General features: G+C 38.6%; 1 protein-coding gene across 6 annotated transcripts in view; it reads left to right on the top strand.

The window, feature by feature from the left end:
• PTCHD4 (patched domain containing 4) overlaps window positions 1–25,276 on the top strand; it is a 191,416-nt gene that overhangs the window by 88,584 nt on the left and 77,556 nt on the right. Inside the window, exon 3 of one of the 6 annotated variants that reach the window (XM_045498486.1) lies at window positions 21,394–23,995. The exons of the other annotated variants lie outside the window; for them this stretch is intronic. Coding sequence (XP_045354442.1) covers window positions 21,394–21,524 — 131 coding nt within the window. The 3' untranslated portion in view covers window positions 21,525–23,995. Of the gene's footprint in view, window positions 1–21,393; window positions 23,996–25,276 lie in introns of those variants that run through there. 6 annotated transcript variants of the gene reach the window in all.

Below are 25,276 nucleotides of genomic sequence, written 5' to 3'. Positions count from 1 at the left end.
TTGACTTTACTTTTTCTTCTCCTTCAATATAAGGGTGTTTTTTTTCTGGTTACAGAAATAAAATATGCTACTCATAGAAAAACTTCAAAGTATGCAATGAAGCAGAATTGAAAAGATGTCATTCTCATTATCATAATCATATTGTTCAAAGATAATGCTGTAAAATTCTATAAATATGTTTTTGTTATTGGATGCATAACAAATTACCCCAAGACTTACCAGCTTAAAAGAGCAACAATTATCATCAATAGTTTATGAGCATCAGGAACCTGGATACGGCTTAGCTGGATCTTCCCCTTTATGTTCTTTTATAAGGTTGCAGTTAGCTTTTAACCTTCCAAACTCATTCAGTCGTTGATGGTAGGATCCAGTTCTTCAAGACTGTTGGGTTGAGGGTCTCGGCTCCTCACTAGCTGCTGGCCAGACTGTTCTCACTGCCTTGTCGCATAGAATTCTTCAGAATAACAGTACTTCACGGAACCCCACAAAAGAGGCTACGAGCAAGATGGGAGTCACAGCCTTTTGTAATTATAGAATTGGAATTCCATCACTTTTGCTTTATTCTATGTATTAAAAGTACGTCACTACATTTACACTCAAAGGTGACATATTACAAAAGAGTGTGACTAGCAGGAGGTGGGGATTATTGGAAGTCATCTTAAAAGTCTACCTACCACAGTAGATATACTCAAATCTTAACAGTCTGTAAAACTTGTTTTTCTAGCCTGTTTTATCATCAATATATTGTGAATATCTTTCAACGTAACCAAATGTTCTAAGTTAGTTAAAATATGGCTGTGTGGTAATACTGTCAGCACCTATTTTTTAGAGATTATGAACATAGAGTCTGGAAATGGGTTGCTTGGAGTGGAGTCTTGGCGTCACCATTTAATATCTGTGAGGGCTTGGACAGTTACTTAACATCTTTACAACTTAGTTTCTTCATTGGTAAAATGGAGCTAATAATAATACCTTCCTCATGGAGTTGAGAACAGTGCCCGGCACATAGTAAGCCCTCGGTGAATGTTATTATCGTGGTCACCATTATTTTTGCTATGATTTCAATTAATAAAATGCTGCTGTGGCCATCACTGGGCATGCAATTTTATTCACTTCTCTAACTGTTTCCTTATGATAAATTCCTAAACATGAAATTGCCAGGTCAAAAGATACATGTGCTTTTAATAACATTGTCAAATTACTTTTCAACAAGATTAGTTAATCGTCAGCATTACAGTGTCTGTTTCCTCAAACTCTCATCGATTGTGGATAATTTCATCTTTATGATGATAAGACGAAAAGCAAGAAATGCTATTATATTTTTATTTTATTTGTATATCCTTATCAATAAGGCTGAGCCTTTTTCCTTTTTTTTTAAATTAAGGTATAATTGACATATGATATTATAGGTTAGGTGCACAACATAATGATGTGATATTTGTACATATTGTACAATGATCACCACAATAATTGTAGTTAGCACCCATCACCACATGTAGTTCTAGAGTTTTTGGTACGTGTGATGAGAGATTTTAAGATTTACTTTCTTAGCAACTTTCAAATATGCCTTACAGTGTTATTAACTGTAGTCACCATGCTGTATGTTATATCCCCGTGACTTATTTATTTTGCAAGTGGAATTTTGTACCTTTTGACCACCTTCACCTATTTCGCCTATCCCCCCGCCCCCACTCCCTGCCTCTGGCAACCACCAATCTGTTCTGTGTATCTATGAACTCATGGGTTTTGTTTTGTTTTGTTTTGTTTTGTTTTTAGATTCCACATAAAAGAGAAGTCATATAGTATTTGTCTTTCTCTGTCTGACTTATTTACTTAGCATAATGCCTTCAAGGTCCATCAATGTTTTTACAAATGACAAAATTTCAGTCTTTTTTACAGCTGAATAATAGTCCATTGTGTGTGTGTGCGTGTGTGTGTGTGTGTGTGTATGCCATATTTTCTTTAGCTGTTCATCCGTTTGTTGATGGCCATGTAGGTGTTTCCAGATCTTGACTGTTGTAAGTAAATAATGCTGCAATGAACATGGAGAATGCAGATGCATTTTCACGTCAGTGTTTTTATTTTCTTTGGATAAATACCCAGAAGTAGAATTGTTAGATCAGAGGTTGAACTTTTTTAATCTCCTCATTGGTAATATAAATTTCTTCTTCTGTGAATTACAGTTCATACTTTTCCCATTTTTAAATGGGGTATATTATTTGAATTATTCATTTGTAGCTATCTACTTTTACAATGTAAATGCCTCTAGAGCTATCGACGCAGTGAGGGTTTGGCAAACTTTCAGCCAGAAAGAATTCACTTCCCATATGGGAGCAGGGAGCCGAGAAGTCCCTGAGGAAGTCATCACTTTTTCTCTGGGAAGGTGGAATTGTGTTTTTAACCCCATTCTTGAAAGGTAGCCAAGAAAGCATTCATTCCCTAATGAACCACACCTAATAAGAGCTTTTTTTTTTCAAGGCCTTGGGGGCTCCAGCAATAAGCTGAGTGAGGTGTATCAAATGGGATAGTAGTTTCAGGAAGTACTTTATCCAAGTGAGGAACATAAGAAATTGGAGAGTGGCATGGCCTGTAAAAGTCCCAAAATGGTATTTTCTACCTGGAAGGACAGGACAGATAAGGCAACCGAGAGCTGAAATGATGACTGAAAGGGGGCAGATGTGAGATCAGAGAATAGAGGAGTAGAAGGCTTGTTTGGGGATCAGTCTCAAAAATATGACCCATACCCTCTACCATCCATCTTGTGTACAAATGGCCCAGGATGTCTCTGTAAAGTTGAAGAAGCGTATGGTACACTATGCACTTTCCAAGAGCAGGAGTATTCTTGTTTATCTTTGTATGCAGAACGCCAAGTAAGCACCATGCCAAATTTATAATAGGTACCTGAGAAATATTACTAGTTTAACTAAGGAATGAACAGTTAAGAAAAGGCCTAGATAGGTACAACAGTGATAAATGGACACGTAGAGGAAGGGAGACAGGGAGAGTCTCTGCTCCCCCCTCCATGACTGGTGGGGGAGCAGAGTAATCAAGATGAATCTCACAGAGTGAAAAAGATACACCCAAGGCAAGGCAAGATTAGTAACTGGCAAGCTCTCATAAAAATAGGGAAATCAGTGGAAACCAAGAAGGTTGGGAATAATATAAAATACTAGCATAAAGCAACAAAGAGATATCTTATTATTAGGGTAAACACCTACCTCAGCTAAAAAATGGGTCACAAATGTTAGAATGTATACCAAGAAGCATTTTCCAAGTGGATTAGTCGTGAATTTGTTTATTCAATAACACTACACTGATAATCGGATATGCTACTTACTCAGTGTAAGAAAGTTCACAAGGTACATCCTATAACTTCAAGAAGCAAATAATTACCACAGAGTGCAAAAGCCATGATGTAATTAAGAGAGAATTTTGTTTTCTTTTTTTTTCAATATATGCAATTTATTGTCAAATTGGTTTCCATACAACACCCTGTGCTCATCCCAACAGGTGCCCTCCTCAATACCCATCACCCTCCCTCCCCTCCCTCCTACCCCCCATCAACCCTCAGTTTGTTCTCAGTTTTTAAGAGTCTCTTATGCTTTGGCGAGAGAGAATTTTAAAGGAGTTTCGGCGGGGAAGCCTAACCCAGCCTTGGGGTGATGAAGCTTCCAAGAAGAGTTGAGACAAATAAGGATAGTTGTGATGATGGACCAGGCAGAATGCACAGCTGAGCTGAGGGAGGAGAGTTGAGGAGTAAATTCCTGAAAGCAGCAGCAGAAAGCACCAAAATAATGGAGTGAGAGAGAGCTCGAAGCACTCTGGAAACCTTGTGTATTTCAGTGTGAAGACAGCCCGGAATTGGAAATAGAAGTGGGTACAAAATTGATTCGATTTTAAGACATTTCAAGCACCAATCATATTTTTAGTGGCATGACCCCAAGTAACTACATTCTTGAATGTTATTTTAGAATTGATTTGGGTACAGTGAGATATAAAAGTCAAATGTCAGCCGGAGCATATTTAGAATTTTGCTGGAATATTTGTGTGCAGGCACAGAAATAGAAGTTCCATGAGGACCCAGAATCAACTTTGTTTTTAGCATTGAATCCCCAGTATCTAGAATGGTGTGTAGCAGATAAATTCTTGTTGGAGAAAAATGAATGAATGAATGATGCTGCCACGGCTTGATTATAAAATTGTGGTTTAGTACAAAGTGTTCTAAATCCCAGACTGATTTCTGGATGCTGGTTGTACATTTATTGGCCAACTTCCCTGCTCACCAGTAATTTGTGGTCAGCAAATAAAAGTCAATGTTAATATTAGCCTGCATAAAATATAATTAGAAAGGAAAATACGCAAGAAATAACAACACTACGCCTTCCAAAATTAAATATTTTCTTAGGTTATTGCACTGTTCTCAACTAGGGGCAGTTTTGCCCCCAAGGGATAGTCAGCAATGTCTTATTTCTAATTGTTACAGAAAGAAGGCTACTGGCATCTGATGGGTAGCAGCAGAGATGCTGATAAACACTACATTGCACAGGATGGTCCCCACGACAAAGAAATGTCCAACCAAAATGTTACTAGTGATAAGGTTGAGAAATCCTGGATTTAGGGAATTAGGGTCTCTGTTTATTTGGCATAGATCAGCAAAACATGGTTTTATCTTTAAACCCTTAGAACTCTTTTAGCTCCCAAAGTCTACGTTTTTATTACAATGAATGTATTGGGCCCCATGGTAGAACAAAATACAGTAGGAAACATCGAGGAGAAAGTGGAGTTTGGCTCCTGAACAGAGGATACAGAGAAGGGTTAGCCATTTGCCTGCTGCTAAAAAATGAGATGAAATGTTGGAGCCAACTTCTTTCTTGTTTTCTTTCCAGAATGGAGACTGAGAAAAATTAACAAGTAGACAATGGTCATCTGTGGCATTTCTCCTAACTTACCTCTTGTCATGATTGGAACTACTTCTCTTCTACCCTCTACTTCTCTGTCTTCTCGTTGTGTGTTATCACCTCACCCATAAAAGGTCCCATTACTTATACTGTTCCCTGTGTCTCCCCACTCTTCCAAAACTGCCCTTCTCTTGGTACCCTGTTCTTAGCAATTTGAGAGAACTCCACATCAGGGTTAACAGCTGACGATAGTTTTGATGTTACTACTTGTTAACTATATTTTCATCTTAAAAAGAAAGATGTCAATGTTTAACCCAAAGTTTTTGATAATGGTGAGATTTCAAGCAGTGATGTGTTAGAGATCTTCAAAGCATGACTTTAACTTGGCCTTTGTTCTTGAGGAATAAATGTGTGTGTAAACTCGCTCTATAACCCAAAGAATCTCTAACCAAGTTCAGTCTTCATCCTTGGCTACAGTACTGACTGTAGTGATTAATCACTGATAGTGATTCAAGTACTGGAACATTTCTACACTCGCAGGTATAAAACTGCTGCCCTAAGCCTCCTGAATGCTCACCATCATCTCCAGTTGTCCAGCCCCCCTGCAGACCCTTTTCTGTCTCCCCACAATCCAGCAACTGCAGGATTAATACCTTCCCCAGTAAATGCTTTCCAACTCCAGCAGCTTCTGCTCTGATTGGCTTAGCCCAACTGCCTCCCTCCCTCATTCCTACATGGTTTGCATACTGTCTTGATTGTGTCACCAGCTACAACTATTGTTAGGTTGTTCTTACTGTCATCCTTGGTGGAGGTGGTGCCTATCTTCTTAGATTCCAACAAGTAAAAGTAGGCAAAAAACTTCCTTTCCTTGATATTTGGGTACTTCTTTAACGTTTTGAGGAAAACAGAAACCTCAGATAAAGCCACAACTTCATCTTTCACAATATTGTTCTTCAGGATCCAGGAAAAATCCATGGCAAAAATGGGACTGCCCCATTTATGTCCATTTCAAATGTAAAAGATGCAGAGGATTATAAATAAAAATTATAAATATAAAGTAAGCACAGTTGTATGACTCAGAGGGATAAAAAGGATAATATAATGATGTTTACATGGAGAAAAAAATAGTAAATGAGAAGAGCAACATGAAACAAGTGGTTTAATTATAAGGGTGCTAAAATCCTATAATGAGAGATTATAATATAGAAGCATAATAAAAATGTGTGACATCATTCAACTTTTCAGCACTAAAATTCATTAAAAGAGATCCCTTAAATTTCAAAACTAAGGTGACTTAGTACTGACATCATTATTATTTTTTTTTCAAAAATCCAATCAATACAAAAAGTACAAAGCAAAGAGTAAAAAATAACTCCAAGCCTCACTACTCAGAACAGTCATCATTAACAATTGGTAAACTTTGCTTGGTCTAGATAGTGCTAATGCAATTATGCAGACATAAGGATGGGTGGGTGGATGGATGGATGGATGGATAGATGGATGGATAGATGGATGGATGATAAAATACACGGATATATTAAAAAACAAAATGAGATTATGCTGTATTTTATTACTAATGATTATATTTTAGTTACTTTAAATTTTTAAAAAGGGAAAGAATTTCTGGAGCTGAAATTTTGGTGCACTTTATACAAAGTTCAAAAAGCTAAAGAGATACTCATTTCTAGAATTTCTGTCAATCAGAGAAAAAGATTATGCAAAACATTAGGAATTAAAGTTTGTTAAATATTTGTTTCCTGGGTCAGCTGGGTGGGTAGGTCAGTTAAGCGTCCAGCTTCTGCTCAGGTCATGATCTCACGGTTCGTGGGTTCAAGCCCTGCACCACGCTCTATGCTGACAGCTCAGAGGCTGGAGTCTTCTTTGGATTCTGTGTCTCCCTCTCTCTCTGCTCCTACCCCACTCACGCCTTGACTCTCTCTCTCTCTCTCTCTCTCTCTCTCTCAAAAATCAACATTAAAAAAAACACATTTAAATATTTGTTTCCCCTTTTTTAGCCACCTTTATTTCTTCCCCTAGTGAAACACTTCTAAATAAATAAACATATTTTATTTCCTTTATGGCTCCCTCTTTCCCAGCTCCTGACCTTTGTTAGTTATTGTATAGTTTTTTTGTCATATGACCCTTATGCTCCCATCTAGTTAGTTTCATTTCTACATTTAAATGGAGTCCAGGCCTTTTTCACTGAATACATACACAATTATTCTGCTGTTTAATGATTGATTTAACAATTGTACTTTGTCTACTGACTTCCTATTATAGAATGTGAGAATTTACCCACTTATACCACCTCAGCCATACATACTTCCCTCCCCATATCCTCTCATTATGGCTGTAGAGTCATTTTTATTAAATTAATGGTCAGTGCTGGAGCCACGATTACATTTCTTACCTGTTCATTTTTTCCCTAAAGTTAGTAATTGCTTTGCTTTTCTGTGTTAATATTGCTAATTCTTTCCAAATTTAGTATGATTTCCAACATGTCAAAATTCTTTAATTGGTTGGGTCCATTTTTCCCTCCTAAACATGTTGCTTCTAGAGCCTTCTATTCTCCTGAGCCAGCCAACTGACCACTCTCTAAGTTTGCTGTACTGTTGTCACCCTTAGGGCTTCCCTTGGATTTGATCCCAAGTATCCCCTACCTTCATGTCCTATGATGGTGGCCCTTCTTCCCAAATCTTGTGTCTTCTTTACATGGAGTACATTCTCAGTAAGCGACCTTTGGAAATAAATTTCTGAGATCTTGTATATCTGAAAATATCTTTATTCCAACCTTATACCTTAATGGTTTGGCTGAGCTTTACTTAGAAACTTCGTTCTGAAATTTGAAGGCATTTTCCCATTGTCTTCTATGTTCCACAGTGTGGCCGCTGCAGTTACCAGATGCTGTTCTGATTCCCCAGGCTTTATATGTAACTTTTTTTCACCTCTCTGAACAAGCCCTACTGTTTTAAAACTTCAAGTTCCAAATTGGTGCAGCTATTTTTTGTGTGCGTGTTGGCTACACAGTGGATCATCTCAATTTGGATGACCTCCACATATAACTCTTCCGGAGGTTTTTTGTGGTTGTTGTTGTTGTTTTTAATTTTAGCAAGCATACTTTCATTTCCAAAGAACGCTTTCTTTTTTTTTCCCGTTGTTCCTTTGTCTTTAACATGGTTTCTTGTTTCATGAATTCAGTCTCTTTCCTTAACCTTCTGAAGACACCATTTATAATTTTTGAAGTTTCTTCTGCTCTCTTCAGTATCACACATCTCAGGGTTTTGGGGGGGTTTTGGGGGGATTTTTTTGTTTTTTTGGTTTGTTTGTTTTTTTTTCTCCTGTTTGTTTCAGTTTTTGTATTCCTTCTTCGTGATCCTCCTTAGATATCTTGTGATCTCTTCTATGTCAGATTCTTAAAAAAAAAGCATGTTGGAAGTTCACTGTGCATGCTGGAGTAGAGCTAACTGGCGTGCTTCATGGTAGACTGATCTGTTGGTACCCAAGCATTCAAGAGCAGTGGTTCCCAAATCTGAGTTTGGGAGTCAAACTGAGTGTCTCAGAATCATCTAGAAGGCTTGTTAAAACACTAATTGCTAGGCATCACCCTCAGATTTTTTGATTCTGTAGGTAGAGCTTGATGATTTGCATTTGTAAAAAATTTGGAGGTAACATTCCAGATCTCCATTGTACCTAGTGTCTTGCAAGTTACAGTCCCTCTAATAATTTCATCAGAAAGTAAAGCTCATCCTACTTAAGGGTCTTGCTGTACCTTGTAAAGATTTCAACCGGACTTCATCTTTTCAGCCCAACCAATTCCTGCCTTCTGAGGTGCTCATTGCCTCCAATTATTGAATCTTTCTAAGGTTTCTGCAGCCAAAATCTTTATTGGCATTCTTCTGTTCAGGCACACAGGTTTCATCTTTTCCCATGCTTAGTTAACTATCATTCTGCCATTTGCTTTTCATTGTCCCCACTTGCTAACACTGTATCTGTTATTGACCCTATTCCAAAAATTTTTATAGAGTGTATACCTGTTCAAAACACCTATGTCATTTAATGGGGCTTCAGGAGGGAGTAAATATAAATGCATGCATTCAGTCTACTTTGTTTTATTAGAAATCTCTGTTTCCTTCTTTATCTTACCCCTCCCTCACCTAGTGGCTTACTGAGGCTAGAATAATGGACGTAATGGACAAAGTCATAGACAGTGGACACAGCCATAGGCAGATGACTTCTCTTTTATGGGAATAGCTCTCTCACCTCCCATGACACATTCATGCTTAGATTGTGTTCTTACCTTTAGGGACCAAGGTGACCTACTGAAGTTTTTGAAAGGAGGTGTGTGTCAACTTTATCAGCTCATTTTTTTGGTCTATACTTGACAATATTTGAATGATAGCTTATCATTTGAATTGTGGTTATGTTCTTGTTCCACTGAGGATAATTTTTTTTATGATTTTTATTTTCTGTTAATATTGGTAGATGTCAAAGAAGAATATTGGATTAGAAAATTGCATTATGTTACCTGCAATTGAAATTCTCATTTCTGAGTTCTGAGAATTTTAAATAACCTAATTTTTTTTTCTTTTTTTTTAACCTGAACTTTAATGTATCCTAGCTTGAGGTAAAATGAAAAGTACCCACTAGACAACTTTTCAAGCTCTGTGAAGAAGCTCCTTTAAATAGCTATGCAATTTTACTTATTTTCTTACTTTATTGTTAAAAAATGTAATTCTGGAAAAAATTTAATCTAAACTGTTTAATGTATAACTTTAATACTTAAATTTACTAATTCTTGAGTTTAAATAGAATTTTCCAACTTTACATAGAAAGATATTTATGATAGGTAGTGAGTGTAAATGTTTACTAATCTTCTTAAGGATCAACCCATAATAATATAACAGATACATTTTTCAGAATTTCTGGTGTAATACCTGATAGTATTAGATGCTCAAAGATATTATCTGCACTGATGAGTGCAAAATGGATCCCATCAAGTACATTCATATTTGTGAGATTTCAGGCCCTGTTTTTGGTTCTGCACCATAAGCAGGTCACTAGTAGAAGTATTCAAGAGGAAAAAGCAAGTATGTGAAAACAAAATAGGCTCCCTTTGTACTCTTGAGATTCTGAAGTTTAGGGGCTAAACAGATGATCAGAAGGCCTAGTTTCTTTTATTTTGTCTAAATTCAATGAGTTGTCCTGTCTTAGTTTCCCTCAAGATCCAGTGAAGTTTTATAAAGCAAGGAGTCTTACCCTAGAGTTGAAACCATGAGAGATTAATAGCTGTGAATTGTTAAGAAGTTTATCTGACATATCAGACACTGTTTTTGCCTTTTTACTGATAGAAATTTTGCAAGATAATCAGCCAAGGGAATCTAACAAAGAAATAAATGAAATCACTAGGGAGTTAGGACGGGACGAGTTTCTTGGGTACTTTAATATAACATATATCCTCCCAAACTTTCTCCTGCTTCTCCTCTGTCTCGGGGTTTTCTTTATAATAGATTCCCTGATTCGTCTTTAGAGTCTAGCTTGTATGTAGAGAAGAGTTTTTTCTTCCTTTGGGTTTCCGGGACATCTTTTTCCATCCACCCTCCTGGGTTCTCAAACATATCAATAACGTCGAGACCATCTTTGTATGGTACCAAAGCTGCTGTATGAGAAGTGGAAGGTGCAGGAGAGCACGTACTTCACTGGGCTACTCCACTGGGTAGAGGACAAGTTATTCACAGATACGACCAACGGAATCTTTTACCTTTCATTGTGTACCCAGAGACAGACATTTCTCATTACTAAGTTCGAGATGCTGAAAAGTCCTCAAAGCAAGAAGCAGCATTATCACTTACATGACACATACTTATATTTCCTTCACTTTTTATTTCCCCAAACGTACTTACTTCGGGATGGGAACTTCTTAAACATTTTTTTTTTTAACATTTATTTATTTTTGAGACACAGAACATGAGTGGAGAGGGGCAGAGAGACGGAGACAGAGACAGAATCCGAAGCAGCCTCCAGGCTCTGAGCTGTCAGCACAGAGCCCAACACGGGGCTTGAACTCCAGAACCACGAGATCATGACCTGAGCCGAAGCCGGGCTCTCAACAGACTGAGCCACCCAGGCACCTCAGGGATGGGAACTTCTTAGCACAGTATTGAGTTACCCACACCAAAACTTCATGAAATCCTAGGTTTTACTTTTTAAGCGTTATGACTGGCATCCACGCTATGATTTACAGAGGGCAGTCTCCTAGTAAATATTAGTCCCTTTCCTTTGAATTTCTTTAATAATTAATCAAGATTATTACTCTTCCATGAAAGCAGGGGACTCACTCTGTCTGTAATATGTTAAGTTAATCAGAGACCTTTTTAGGGGGAGTAATATGGAAATACTTCTGTCTCTTGATCCCTTAAGGGATACAAAGCTGCTTTTAAGGCTTCAAGAACAATAGAGCTATGAATTGCAACTTCCCACCTGCACACCTACAAGTGATACCATACCTTTGCAACTGGTTTTCACGAAAAGTGATCTATCTTCACATATATTCGAATGGGTTTTAATTAAAAATCAACCTACTTTAACACATACTCAAGGCATTCAACTTTGCTTACTGAGGCACTCAGACTGAAGAGAAATTACATCGAGGGACATGTTGTATTTAAAAATATTGTTTCATTTAGTATCCCATCGAAAAGCCACAAAATAGTGAGAGGGATAATGCGTAGATGGACAGTCATGAAGGCCAGGTATTTTTCAACAAATGACAGGCCGGGGCTCCATTAGAACCAGAAATGTGTGATGACAGTTACCGATATTATGCTGTCATACCCCAGAAGCTAGTTTGATTCCAAAAAAAGAGCCACTCTCATGTGCTATTTTTAAAGCTACACAATACCCTCCAGCACAGTCGTGGAATACTTACCTGGTAACTGTTTGATTCTTTCAGTGTCGCATGAAAGTTTTGTTAGGTGAGACCACAGCAATGTTAATCCAGAGATCGTCTCCCACCACTGAGACAAGACTCTTCTGTGCACTCTACTCAGTGCCTCATGAATAAGACGTTTTCCAGTCTGGCTGGTCATATCAGGCACTATTCTAGTCCTTCTGTGAGCACCAGATCCTGTTTCCACTCTTACCTTTGAATGATTCTTTCCTTAACCCACATGTGTAGATCAGTATCACCCTGAATTCTTGAGGGGGGCCTTTAGGAGATCTGCAGCATTTCTTGCCATGAAGCTTGATTTCCTCTCCAGTATTCTTTTCTGCAGCCTCTAGCCACCTTGGGTTTCCCACATGTTCAGCTCCATCTCAACTCGGAGTCCACTGGGTTGTGCCCAGGTTACACCTCTCTGCGCCGTCGCCTAGGAACTCTCTCAAGGCAGGAAGCTAGAAGCAAGAGCGGGGCTCATCTCATTTGTTTCCCATCTCTCAGGTCTTACTGTCTTTAACTGTCTGTTGTCCAGTGCCTTGCAAGCCATTGTTTCTTATCATTTGTCCAGTTGTTTTGACTGTTTCCAGTGGGGTAGGAGATGGTAAGTCTGGTCCCTGTGCCTCTATCTTGGCCAGAGGTAAAAGTCTAAACCTCTGGGATTTTAAACTTAATTTGTTCCCATGAAACAATCCAGTCTATTCTGAGTACTTCATATGCATTATCTCAAAATTAGGCCATGAACAAAGTATCTGTTTATTTAAAACAAAAATAAGGAGCGCCTGGGTGGCTCAGTCGGTTGAGCGGCCGACTTCGGCTCAGGTCATGATCTCGTGGTCCGTGAGTTCGAGCCCCGCGTCGGGCTCTGTGCTGACAGCTCAGAGCCTGGAGCCTGTTTCAGATTCTGTGTCTCCCTCTCTCTGACCCTCCCCCGTTCATGCTCTGTCTCTCTCTGTCTCAAAAAGAAATAAACGTTAAAAAAGTTTTTTAATAAAAAAATAAAATACACAGTAATTTAAGCCATCTTTGACTTTTGAACAACATGGTGGTTAGAAACAACTTCGCCTTTCTTGTTACAGAAAGACATTAGGGTATTCTATTAGTAGTTAGACAGAGGACTGTCTTAAATAACGAGAATTCTACGTAATATACTTTTGAAAAATAACATGGATTTGGCTCTCTATAGTCCCCTTACCATGAAAATATATGAATCTAGTCTTATATTTGAATGGTAGAAAGACATTTACAGTATTTCTTGGGTTAGAAGAGGTGGGGTGGGAACATAGACTAACTAATTCAGGTTAAACTTTTTAAGAGATGCACCATATGCTACCTGGTCTGAAAATTCATAACAGGAATAGAACACACAGATTTAGCAATAGTATTTCTTCATGGTCTTACAAATAATGGAAATTTTACCTGCAATAACAGATGTAGCTTAAGTAAAAGTCTCAAAATGGGATTTGAGAATTCACGTCCTATGCAGTCAATGTCAGTTTTTCTTGAATGAACTTACTTTTACTTGCTTTTACTCTTAACCAGCGAATTCTTTGAATTTCGTTTTCTCTTTTCTGTTTAAAAATCATTTCGTATATTATAGGCAATCTAGAAAAACAGGAAAAAGCATTAATATTCTCACTACCCTAAGATAATCACTTTCAAATGTTTTTATTGTCTTCCAATCCTTATCTTTGTGTGTGTGTGTGTGTGTGTGTGCGCACAACTTAAACCAAAGAGTATATAACATAGTGGTTAAAAACTTGGATTTTACACTACATTCTCTGGCTTCAAATCCTTGCCCTGTCACTGCCTAGCTCTTTGATCCTGGATAAGTTATTTATATCTCTGTGCCTCATCTGGATAATGTAGAGAATATTACTTCATGAGGATATTTTGAAGTTCTAATGAATCATATTTATAAAATACTTAAAACAGAGGCTGCCACAGAATAAGCACTCGCTTAATTTAAGCCATTGTTGTATAGATACTTACATATTTCTATAGATTCTTCATAATTACCTATTTGATGGTCACATTCTGTGATCTTAAAGGCTTGTAGCTTACTGAATGAATTCCAAATTTTTATTCAAGTTACTTCTAAATGCCCACTGGGTTGTGGATAATGCTACAAAGAAATCTTCATATATGTATCTCTGATTCTGTTGAATTATGTATCAGAGTGGGGTTATTGTATAAAAGGGTCTGTATATTATGCTGTTTTCCAAAAGGGCTATACCAATATATAATTGGTTTCTTGGATTATGAATTCTTTTAAAGAAAGAATTGGCAACAGTAGGTTGCAAATCACTCCAAAATCTTGTTATTGAATACTTACATCCTAGATTGGTAAGCTTTTCTCTACTCATGTGTAATAATGTCTCTCTTGGGGGAGCCAGGTTGGCTCAGTCAGTTAAGTGTCTGACTCTTGATTTCAGCTCAGGTTATGATCTCATGGTCCATGAGTCTGAGCACCGCCTTGGGCTCCGTGTTGATAGTGCGGAACCTACTTGAGATCCTCTCTCTCTCCCCCTCTCTCACAGCCCCTCCTGGCTTGTGGTCTCTCTCTCTTTCTCTATTTCTAAAAATAAATAAATAAATAAACTTTAAAAATAAAAAAAATAACATCTCTCCTGATGAAGAGAACACATCCCAATGCTACATTATTCATCTAGAAATAACGTGGATGGGAGTAGAAGTAACAAAAAAAAAAAAAAAAAAGAGGAACAAGATGTGTGTTCAGAGGTCAAGAACTAGTCTATAATGAAACTACATATTATAAAAAAGTCTTTACAATATAATTTAAAATTTCCCCTCAAACAGAAGCATGCTTCATAAATTATTTAAACAGAGTCCAATTTAGGTAAAAGGCGTGTGAGAGTGAAGATCGTTCTAAAACTGTAGGAGTGACAAGGTTCTGGAAAATCATGTAGGACCAGAAATACTGCTGTTGCCCTATTTGAATATCTACCACAGTACTACTTTAACGTTACTACTAATGCCACAAAATACTAGTAATGCCATAGATTAAAACTACCACACCAAGGGGTTCCTGGGCGTCTCAGCTGGTGAAATATCCAACTCTTGATTGGATATTGATCTTGATTGGTCATGATCTCACAGTTTGTGGGGACGGAGCCCCATGTTGGGCACTGCACTGGGAGCACAGAGCCTGCTTGGGATTCTGTCTCTCCCTCTCTCTCTCTCTCTCCGCCCCTCCCCTACTTGCACTCATACATGTGCACACCTGTGATCTCTCTTTCGAAAATAAATGAATAGGGGTGCCTGGGTGGCTCAGTCGGTTGAGCGTCTGACTTCAGGTAAATCTCACAGCTTGTGAGTTCGAGCCCCGCGTTGGGCTCTGTGCTGACAGCTCAGAGCCTGGAGCTTGCTTTGGATTCTGTCTCCCTCTCTCTCTCTCTCTCTCTCTGCCCCTCCCCCACTCATGCTCTGTTTCTCTCTCTCTCTCTCTCTCTCTCTGTCAAAAATAAACATTAAAAAATTTTTAAATAAATAAATAGACATTAAAATTTAAAAAAAAAAGCTACAACCCCAATACTAATACCGCAATACTTAACACATACTTCTGGTGATAACTGAGTCTACTTCTGGGTTTTCATGGCCATCTCTTTCACTGGACACAGGTTCCCTGAGAGTAGGATTTGTATCTTAGTTATATTTTTTTTTTTAATTTTTTTTCAACGTTTTTTATTTATTTTTGGGACAGAGAGAGACAGAGCATGAACGGGGGAGGGGCAGAGAGAGAGGGAGACACAGAATCGGAAACAGGCTCCAGGCTCTGAGCCATCAGCCCAGAGCCTGACGCGGGGCTCGAACTCACGGACCGCGAGATCGTGACCTGGTCGAAGTCGGACGCTTAACCGACTGCGCCACCGTTATATTTTATTTTAAAACCGAGCACAAAGCTTAGGGCAGAATAGGAAATTAATACATGTTTGTTGTATTAACAGCAATAATTCACGTGTGAATCATTACACCTAAAAGAACCAGGATAATATGATATATTGAAAGAGTAGAATACGCCACCCTAAAATGTGCCACTTTGGCATGTGGATTATTTTGGGCTGAGGGCCATTGTAATTCATTACTAAGCTTCTAATGACTAGCTATCCTTCACTAGCAAAGTGGAAAGGATTGTGTCATACATAATAGAAAACATTTAGCGGTTTAGAGACAGTAGAATTATTTTTAAAGATTGAATTAGGATGGAAAGTTTTTCCTACAGGAAATGATGGCGGGGTGGGGGAGAATTGCACATTTAGAAGATACTATGATGGTTAGCTCCTGCTCCTGCAATCCATTTTGGCAGACAGCATCCAAAACTGAAGGAAGTTTCCAATGTAGACCAGCTCGTGTTTTATGTAATGTTATCATTGAAGCAGTTAGTGTTTTCCTGGGAAATTATTTCATTGCCTTTATTTACATCAATACATCATCCCGATATTTTTTTCTTAATGGAATATTTGTACATGCAAAGCACCATAGACAAGATATACTTGGCCTCATTCTACTTCTCCATTAATACACTTAATGTGCTTTATGTTTTACACTCTGATTCCAGTTTTTCAATGACTACCCTCATTTCAGTGTAATATCACTTAATGTGATACATTTTTTGTTTATCCTAGAATCTCTCCTGTAAGGATATCTCAGATCATTTAACCTAATGATTTGGGGGGAGGGGGGATGTATAGTGCAGAAGTGATTTTACTTCCATGCTAAATAAGATCCTAAAGGATACAGGATCACTTCTTGATTAAAATCTTTTCCAAACTGAGAAATAAATCACTGCACTAGCATGCAGGTAGTGCATGGTTTTTCCCACAAAGCAGAATTCTTAACCTTTTAAAAATGTCATGGAGCCCCTGGGTGGCTCACTCAGTTAAGCATCCGACTTCGGTTCGGGTCATGATCTCATGATCCATGGGTTTGAGCCCCACATCGGCTCCGTGCTGACAGCTCAGAGCCTGGAGCCTGCTTCAGATTCTGTGTGTGTGTGTGTCTCTCTTTCTCTGCCCCTCCCCCACTCACACTCTGTCTGTCTCTCTTTCTCTCTCTCTCTCTCTCTCTCTCTCTCTCTCTTTCTAAAATAAATAAACATGAAAGATAAATGAATTAATAAAAATAAATAAAAATACCTAACCATTGGAAATGCTCGTGAAAGATAACGATCTCATCCTCAGAGGAAAAACTAACAAACACATGCACATAATCATAATATGTCTATATACAAGTGCCAAACCTGTCACAGACTCCTAGGACAGCATTCATTATCCAGAAGTGAGGGGTACACTCTTTGGTTCTGGAGGATATGAGTTATCATTGACTTTGTCATTATCATCCTTGGCCTCATCACCACCGTCATTATAGGGCATTTCTAAAGTAGTTCAAAATTTTCAAAGTACATGAATCTATATTGTTTGATTTTCAAGACCAATTTTGTGTGTGTGTGTGTGTGTGTGTGTGTGTGTGTGTATTTAGCAAACATTCACTGACTATCTACTTTGTGTGTGTGTGTGTGTGTGTGTGTGTGTATTTAGCAAACATTCACTGACTGTCTACTTTGTGCCAGATACTCTTTTAGACGCTAAGAATAAAAATTAAAATCTGCCCTGGAGGAGCTCATATCTTTTGGTGTTGACAGACTGACAACAAATAATTATAGAGTAATTGGAGTACCAAGCCAGGAGAGCAATACAGATAAGTAAATGCTGCAGGAGCACAACCCAGGAAGCAACGAATTCCTTCTTGGGGGAACTCCATCACTGACGCTTACATTCCAGCAGAGATGGAATATCAATATTTTGTCAATAAACTCAAATTATCCCTACCGCTATCACTACCCATTTCATTGTCCCCTATTCTCGAAGATGCATTTCTGTCCATTTCTTTCTAATATTTTTCTAACACATGCACAAACCCCGGCCCCTTAAGCATCTTCTCCCATACTTAACAAACAAGATTAAAAATCTGCTATATGGGGCACCAGGGTGGCTCAGTAGGTTAAGCGTCTGACTTTTGGTTTAGGCTCAGGTTATGATCTCATGGTTCTTGATACTGAGCCCTGCGTTGGGCTCTCTGACAGTGCAGAGCCTTCTTGGGATTCTCTCTCCCTCTCTCTGCCCCTCTGCTGCTTGTACACTCACTCTCTCACTCTCTCTCTCTCTCAAAATAAATAAACGTTTTAAAAAAATCTTTTGCTATAGCATAATCAGAGGATAAATGTGGCTTTGTCCTTATACTAAAGTTTTCTTGGACATGCAGTATATCTTCTCATCTATAAATTTTGGTAACTTTAATCATTGGTATACCATCTTTCTATGTTATATAACATCTCTGTCCTGTTTTGTTTTGTTTTGTTTTTCCTTTTCTGACTCGGGCAACGTTTTAAAGATCAGTGTAATATATTTACACACGAATTAATCAGTTTTTATTTTGTGCCCATCATTGTCCACACTTGTCTCCTTAACACCCTTCTAGTCTCTTTTTTCTGCAAGACTGATATCTGGTTAACTTTTTCCTGGCAGACTGGTATCCGGTTAAATATTCTTCCAGGATGCAAACAAGGATCTTCTTAGGAAGACGGAAGTATCATTTTAGAACTGAAAGAAATGGAAAAAATCTCCATGTCTAGCTTTCTAGTTCTGGGCATGGCTTATCCTCAACAAATAATTACTGAGTGCAGCACTGGCTACATAATTTGCAGAGCTCAGTACCAAATAAAAATCTGGGCCTCCTTATTTAAAACTTAAGAATTTCAAAATGACAAGAGCAAAGCATTAAACCAAATAAAGCTCTTCTCTGCATGAGGCCCAGTGTGATTATGCTGGCAACAGTCCCATGAGGATGGCCTTGCCTTGTTTTTTTTAAAACTCTAGTTAGTTAACATACAAAGCAATATTGGTTTCAGGAGTAGAATTCAGTGATTCATCAGTTACATTCAATACCCGGTGCTCATCACAACAAGTGCCCTCCTAAATGTCTTAACATATGTCATGTGCAAGGCACAGTTAAGTGTCCAGACTACCAAAAAAATTAGGAAGAGATCAGGGCCTTACAGAGGAAGCAGACAAGTAAACAGACAATTGCATTAATAATAATTTAGAATAAATCAATCTGGACAGCACAGCCTCACAGTCAATAGAATCACTATTCTGGCATCTAAAAAGCACCAAAGAGCAATTTAAATGTCTACTGAAGTCTCTCACTAAAGTGATAAAAAAAAAATTACATAGAGAAAGTTAGGAATTTCATTTGTTTTATTTTCTTTTCACTGCTCCAACTGGAGAACCCTGACTGAATATGTGTGTCCTCCCCAAAATTCTTATGCTCAGAACCCACCATGCTGGCACCCTGGAGGCTCGAACCTCCAGCCTCCAGAACCGTGTTCTGCAGTCAAATGGTACGTCGTTACAGCAGCCTAAACAGAATAAGACACTGCCCTAAACGCTTTTAATCTCCTAAAATCTCAGAACTCATCAAAACAGTATCTCAAAACTCAACCACACTGATCTTTTTCTCTCCCCTCTTTACATTTTTTGGGGTCTTGTCTTTTTTTTTTTTTTCCTTAAAAGGGGCTAGCTCTTGGCCCTACAAATGAAAATCAATCTATCTCTCGCTGACTTTCCCAGTTAACCCTCCCCTCTGACTCCTTACTCCAAATGCAGCTCACATAAAAAGTTTCCAGGAGGTGGTCAGGATAACACAGGAACCTCCTTAGAAGATAGAAAAAGGAGTGGGGGAGAGAAGGCTGGTACACACACAGCTGCAATGATATATTTTTGCCCTATGATGATATATTAATGAATATTGGGTAAATCGCCTAGCTAGTAGCCAGCACTGGTCATACAGCCTTCAATTTTGTGGGCCTGGCTCTGAGAATGATAAACACGCAAAATCATAGTCTCCTAGGATGATAGCAAATCCTACCTAGAATCCAGAAGCCACATATCTTGGTGCCTCTTTGGGTCTAGGAGCGATAGAGCCTTCTCACATATGAGCCTTGCAGTAATGAGCTGTTATTACTAGACTCTGTGATTTCCCTACATCCTGCTCCCACTTAGTTTCTGGAAAAGATCTTTAAGTTTCAAAGGACAAGAGGAATTAAATACGAATGTGGGCAAAGGGGATCATGCTACAGTATCTCCCATTTAGAAAGAAATTCCCCTTCACCCCTATCCCCCTGCAGGGGCCACTGTTATATTCTTTTGCTCCCGTGTATAGCAAAATTCCTTGCAGGTTTCTCTTTTGAACTCATTCCAGACGGGTCTCTGTTCCCATCACTCCACAAACATTGACAAGGTCACCAATGAACTCCATCTTGTCAAATCCACTCTGTTGACACATTGACCTTTCCCTTCTTCATTTGGCTCCCAGGATCCAGTCTCTTGGGATGTTTTCCTAACAAAGCTACCATTTCTCATTCTGTTTTTATGGTTTTTCTTCATCTTTCCAACTTCAAAAAGTCTATCTTTTTATTATCTACCCACTCCATAGGTGGCCTCATCTATACCTACGGCTTTAAATATCATCTATATGCTGACATTCCCACATTTATAGCTCTGTTCTTTACCTGTCCATTCCTTCATCAACCCTCTAGCTGTCATTTCTCAATGGACATTCCATTTAGATGTCTAATAAGCATCACAGCATTCACTTCCCCAAAATCAGAATCTTTTTTTTTTTCCTCCTCGTAAACCTGCTTCTCTTCACCTCTTTGCCTTGGCCAAAAATGTAGGAGTCCTTTTGGAACCCACTAGCCTCACTCTTCTCATCCAATCTCTATATAGGCTCAGTCATTCTTACCGTCTCGATGTACCTGAATCTGTCACTTCCTATCTCCACTGCTTCACACTACTGGGGCTGTCACAGTCACTGCTCACTTGAGTCCTTGCAACGTCCTCCAACTGCTGTTCTGCCTTTTGCTCTCTCCCAGTTTCTATTCTTTACATGAGAGGCAGGGTTATCTTCAAGATGTAATTCAGATCATGCATCCTCCTTGCTTCCAACCCTCCAGAAGTTGCCAAGAAAAACAATCCAAGTTCCATACTGCACATAAAGAAAGAGACAGGAAAGAGGAAAGAGACAGTATATTCAGATTGGGGTTTTAGGGGGAGAGTTTGATAAAAAAAACTGTTTTCAATAGTAGGAGCAGAATGTGGGGATATCACAGCTAATGGATCATTACCCCAGGCTAGTAACTAGAGACTGTTATTTCTGGCCGTTGCAAATGGCTAGCAAGGGCCTGGTATCTGCACCCTTGGTTTGGAGTTTACTTTCTTTGATGGTACTTATCAGAATTGTAATAAAACAAGGTTTCAGGTATTTGCTTGGAGTTTATCTCTCCCAAGTAGACTTTAAGCTTCCTAATACCAGGGATAGTGGGAACATGTCCGTTGTTCCACACTGTATCCCCAGGCCTAGCTCCGCCTGGCAGAGAGTAGGCCCTCAAAAATACATCGATTTAAAATATTTATGGATGGATGAAAGAGTTTACTACAGCAAGCTCCTGGGGCTTAAGGTCTCTGGTCTAACGTTCTATTACAGAGACAAGGAGCAGAGATCCCGGAGAATCTGGCTCCTGTAGACACATGCACAGTCATTGCCTGGAGAGGAGCTGTTCTTATCAAGCCCAGGTGGGTCCTGCTGAGCTCCAGGCAGTTGCAGCTGAAGGATGACACCCTCGTGATTTTTCTTTTATCTTCTTTGCGCTTTTTCCAGTCTTAGACCCTTTCTGATTTGGGAACCCTTTTTTTTTTTACCCCCTCCCACTTGTCTCCAACCCAAGCGGCATTTTCTCCAATGAGTATTGTCTTTTGTCTTTAGAATGTTTGAAAGCAAAAAAAAAAAAAAAAAAAAAAAAAAAAAAAATTAAACTCTAGAGAGTGCTTCATTAATCATTCCTCACATTCCTTGTTCTAATAGCAGGCGTGTGATCTGCCTTCTGAGTATGTCTAGTCACTCTAAGGTCCCCAAAACAGATTTCTCCATCAAAGCTCTAGGAAAATTGGCATCAGATCTGCAGAATCAGCCCTTTGCTCGTTTCCAAATAATTTCTTTCTTTTTTTTTCCCCAGAAATATGGCAGCTTGGATGTTCAGGAAAACTTTACTTAGCACCAACACCTACAAAATATTAAATAAAACATTTTGTAAGAATCTTTTTTAGAGTGAAGCTGCCCTGACATTAAAGTAATGAAAAGAATCAGAGGTTACAAATGACAAGGAAGCACGAATCCATTGATGTAACTGTGCCTTAAAGCCAGTGTTTGCCCTGAAGGGAGCTGGTGAACCCCATAGCCTAAGGCTTGGGTTTCAGTGGGTCATGCCTGACAAGACAGGAGGGAAAGCCTGGCACCTGAGAGGAGTAGTAGACAGAAATGGGATCTCACACATAAACCAGACCCTCAAAGGGTGACATCTTTTTTTTTTGGTTGAACTGGTAAAAACTCATAATAAGGTAACAATATTCTGGAATTTATAAAAGATTCCATTTCTCAGTCAAAAAATCCTAAAGATCTTAAGCAGTATAAATAAGAAAATATCCATACCATAGCACATTATGTTGAAGTTACAAAACTTTAAAGACAAAGAGAAGGTTTTATTTTATTTTATTTTTTTCAAAGAGAAAATTTTAGGGGCATCTGGGTGGCTAGGTTGGTTGAGGGTCTGACTTCAGCCCAGGTCATGATCTCATGATTTGTGGGTTCGAGCTCTGCGTTGGACTTTGCACTGACAGCATGGAGACTGCTTGGGATTCTTTCTCCTTCTCTCTCTGCCCCTCCCCTGCTTGTGCTCTCTCTTTCTCAAAAATAAATAAACATTAAAAAAAAGTGATAGAGAAGATTTTAAAATCAAAAAAGCAATCAGAGAGCAAAAGAACACATAGTGGAATGAAATTTAAACTGGCAATTCAACGACTATAAAAGTAGAACATAATTATCTTTAATGTGCTAAAAAAAATAGCAAATAATATGGAATTTGATGTCCAGCAAACAGCATCTCTTACAAATAAGTGTAAAATAATGACTTCTCAGACCAAAAACAAACACATGAACACAAAAGGAATCAAAACCTACTGAATTTAGCTAAAAAATAATTAACACTCAAGAAACAGCTAATTTTGTAATTCAAGAAGAAAGTAAATGATCCCAAAAAGAAGATGCAAGATACACAAAGAAATGTGAAAACAGAAAGTATCAACTTTATGGTAAATTTTATAAAAAAGGTAATAATATCTAATAATAAATGTTATTCATGTTAGTAATTTTTTTTTATTTTTTTAACGTTTATTCATTTTTGAGAGTCAGTGAGAGATGACACAGTGTAAGCAGGGGAGGGTCAGAGAGAGAAAGGGAGACACAGAATCCGAAGGAGGATCCACGCTCTCAGCTCTCAGCGCAGAGCCCAATGAGGGACTTGACCTCATGAACCATGAGAGATCATTACCTGAGCTGAAGTCGGACGCCTAACCTACTGAGCCACCCAGGTGCCCCCGCGCTAGTAATATTTTAAAGAAAATGATTACTTTCTCTGGGAAGAGGTCAGGAGAGGGGAAGGATGCATAAAGTTATCAGGACAGAGCTGAACAACTGGACAAAATTAGTATATATGTGGGGAGTGACATTACCAATATAAAATGTTTTTGAATTGTTTGGTGGAAAGATAAAGATATTAACAAATTTCAGGCTTCTTTGTTTTTTTTTACAGAAATTAACATCTAAAGGATTCGTTAAAAGTAAAGAAATAGAATAGAAGAAAAATTAGGAAAGGGTATTTGTAATATATTTCTTAGGCTGGGTGGGGTATACAAGAGGGTTAGTTTTATTTTATTTGCCTCTTTAAAAAGAACAAATAGGTTATACATGCCAGTAACATTTTTAAAGAAAATTGTACTTCTCAAATTGGATGACTGAACCTTAACCTGTCGTGGGAGGGATGGATTCACAGAATGAATAAGGTGAATTATTAGAACATTCATTTTACTTAAAGATGTTTAAAACTCTTTAGCATACTCCAGCTAATCAGTCTTGTACCCAACAATTATAGCAAGGCATTGCTGCCCAGTTTCCTCGGGAGACATGTTCTGCTCTGTCTTTTGCCCATTTCATATCACTGCCTTGCAGAAGTAAATGGATTCTGTCACCTCTAGATTTGTCCCTTTGTTTTTATTACCTGCTCAACATTTACCCGTACCGATGATTCCTGCTGGATCCGTGACCCTGCATTCATCCACATTCTCAAATGGCTCCTAGGTCAATTACCTTCTTTGGATTTTGAGCAGATGTAAACAGGCAAGGTCGGAAGTCAGACTGTGAAGAGAGGGAAGGGAAGGAGCAGGGAGGAGCTGGAAGTTTCCCACTTCTCTTCTGGCCTGAGGTGACCCGCCAGGGAGGACTCTGATACCTTAGTTTCGGCCACGTCAGATGTGCTAGGCACATTCTTGTAGGATTCTACATTCTCCTGCACGCACTTGTACATCATATCGTATTATAATTGCTGAATGCCTCTCTTCACCCACTAAGCCATAGGCACCATGAAGCAAGGAGCAAGTTTGCCTCACTGTCCACTGCATTTCCTGCTCGGAGCTCAGTGTTTGACAGACTCTTCAATAAACGTTTCTTGAATGGATGAATGGACAACAGATACGTTCCCGAGTTTCATTTGCAAGCGTACATATAATTGCAGCAGCCTAAAGAAGTACTTGAGGGCTAGTCCCCTTTTCCTTCCCTCTCCCTCTCTTTTCCTCTCAGAAAGTACTTGTTAGTTCAATGTGAGTCTTCCAGAAGCCTTCTAAATATAGATTTGTTCAGCTCATTCTCAGGCCAGAAGCCCACATCAAAGCTTTAACTATGTGTCTTCATGGATCATTAAGACTAGGTCATTTGAGGAAGTAACTGTTGCCATCAGGCTGATTTTTATTAATTTCTTTTGTCTTTTATTCCTCAAGGGCACTCTTTTACATCATCTTCACCTGTTAGAATCTAATGTATGTCAGAGATGGATCGAGTGTCCTGCCGAGTTATTTTCATTGACGTTTTCTGAGAGTTCTCTGAATAATGTGTTATTGATTAGGGGTTGTCCTTATTTTTGCGAAGTAAAATTTGGAAGATTGGGATTTTTAATGGTGCGGTTACAGTTAGGTTTGTATCTGTCCTTAATTGATTTCCATAAACCATTGTGCTGTGTGTTTCCTCCAGCTGCAACGCTAGGTTTAATTTTAGCCTGTGCAGTTATTATTATAGAAATATAGAGCTCTGGGATGTTGGAGATGGAAAGCTCTTTTGAGACAATCTAGTCCTACTGTCTCGTTTTATCTGTTGCTTCCTAGCTCTGCCGTTCCCTTTCTGAACAGATATGGACAAAAGTAGAAACTGTTTCTGACGACTGACTTTTTTCCAGAGGTGGAGATTAACCGTCCAACATCAAAAA

Source organism: Leopardus geoffroyi, chromosome B2 (assembly GCF_018350155.1).
Source record: "Leopardus geoffroyi isolate Oge1 chromosome B2, O.geoffroyi_Oge1_pat1.0, whole genome shotgun sequence".
Lineage (NCBI taxonomy): Eukaryota > Metazoa > Chordata > Mammalia > Carnivora > Felidae > Leopardus > Leopardus geoffroyi.
The sequence above is the reverse complement of the archived record's forward strand: the minus strand, read 5'-3'. Positions and strand labels throughout refer to the sequence as shown.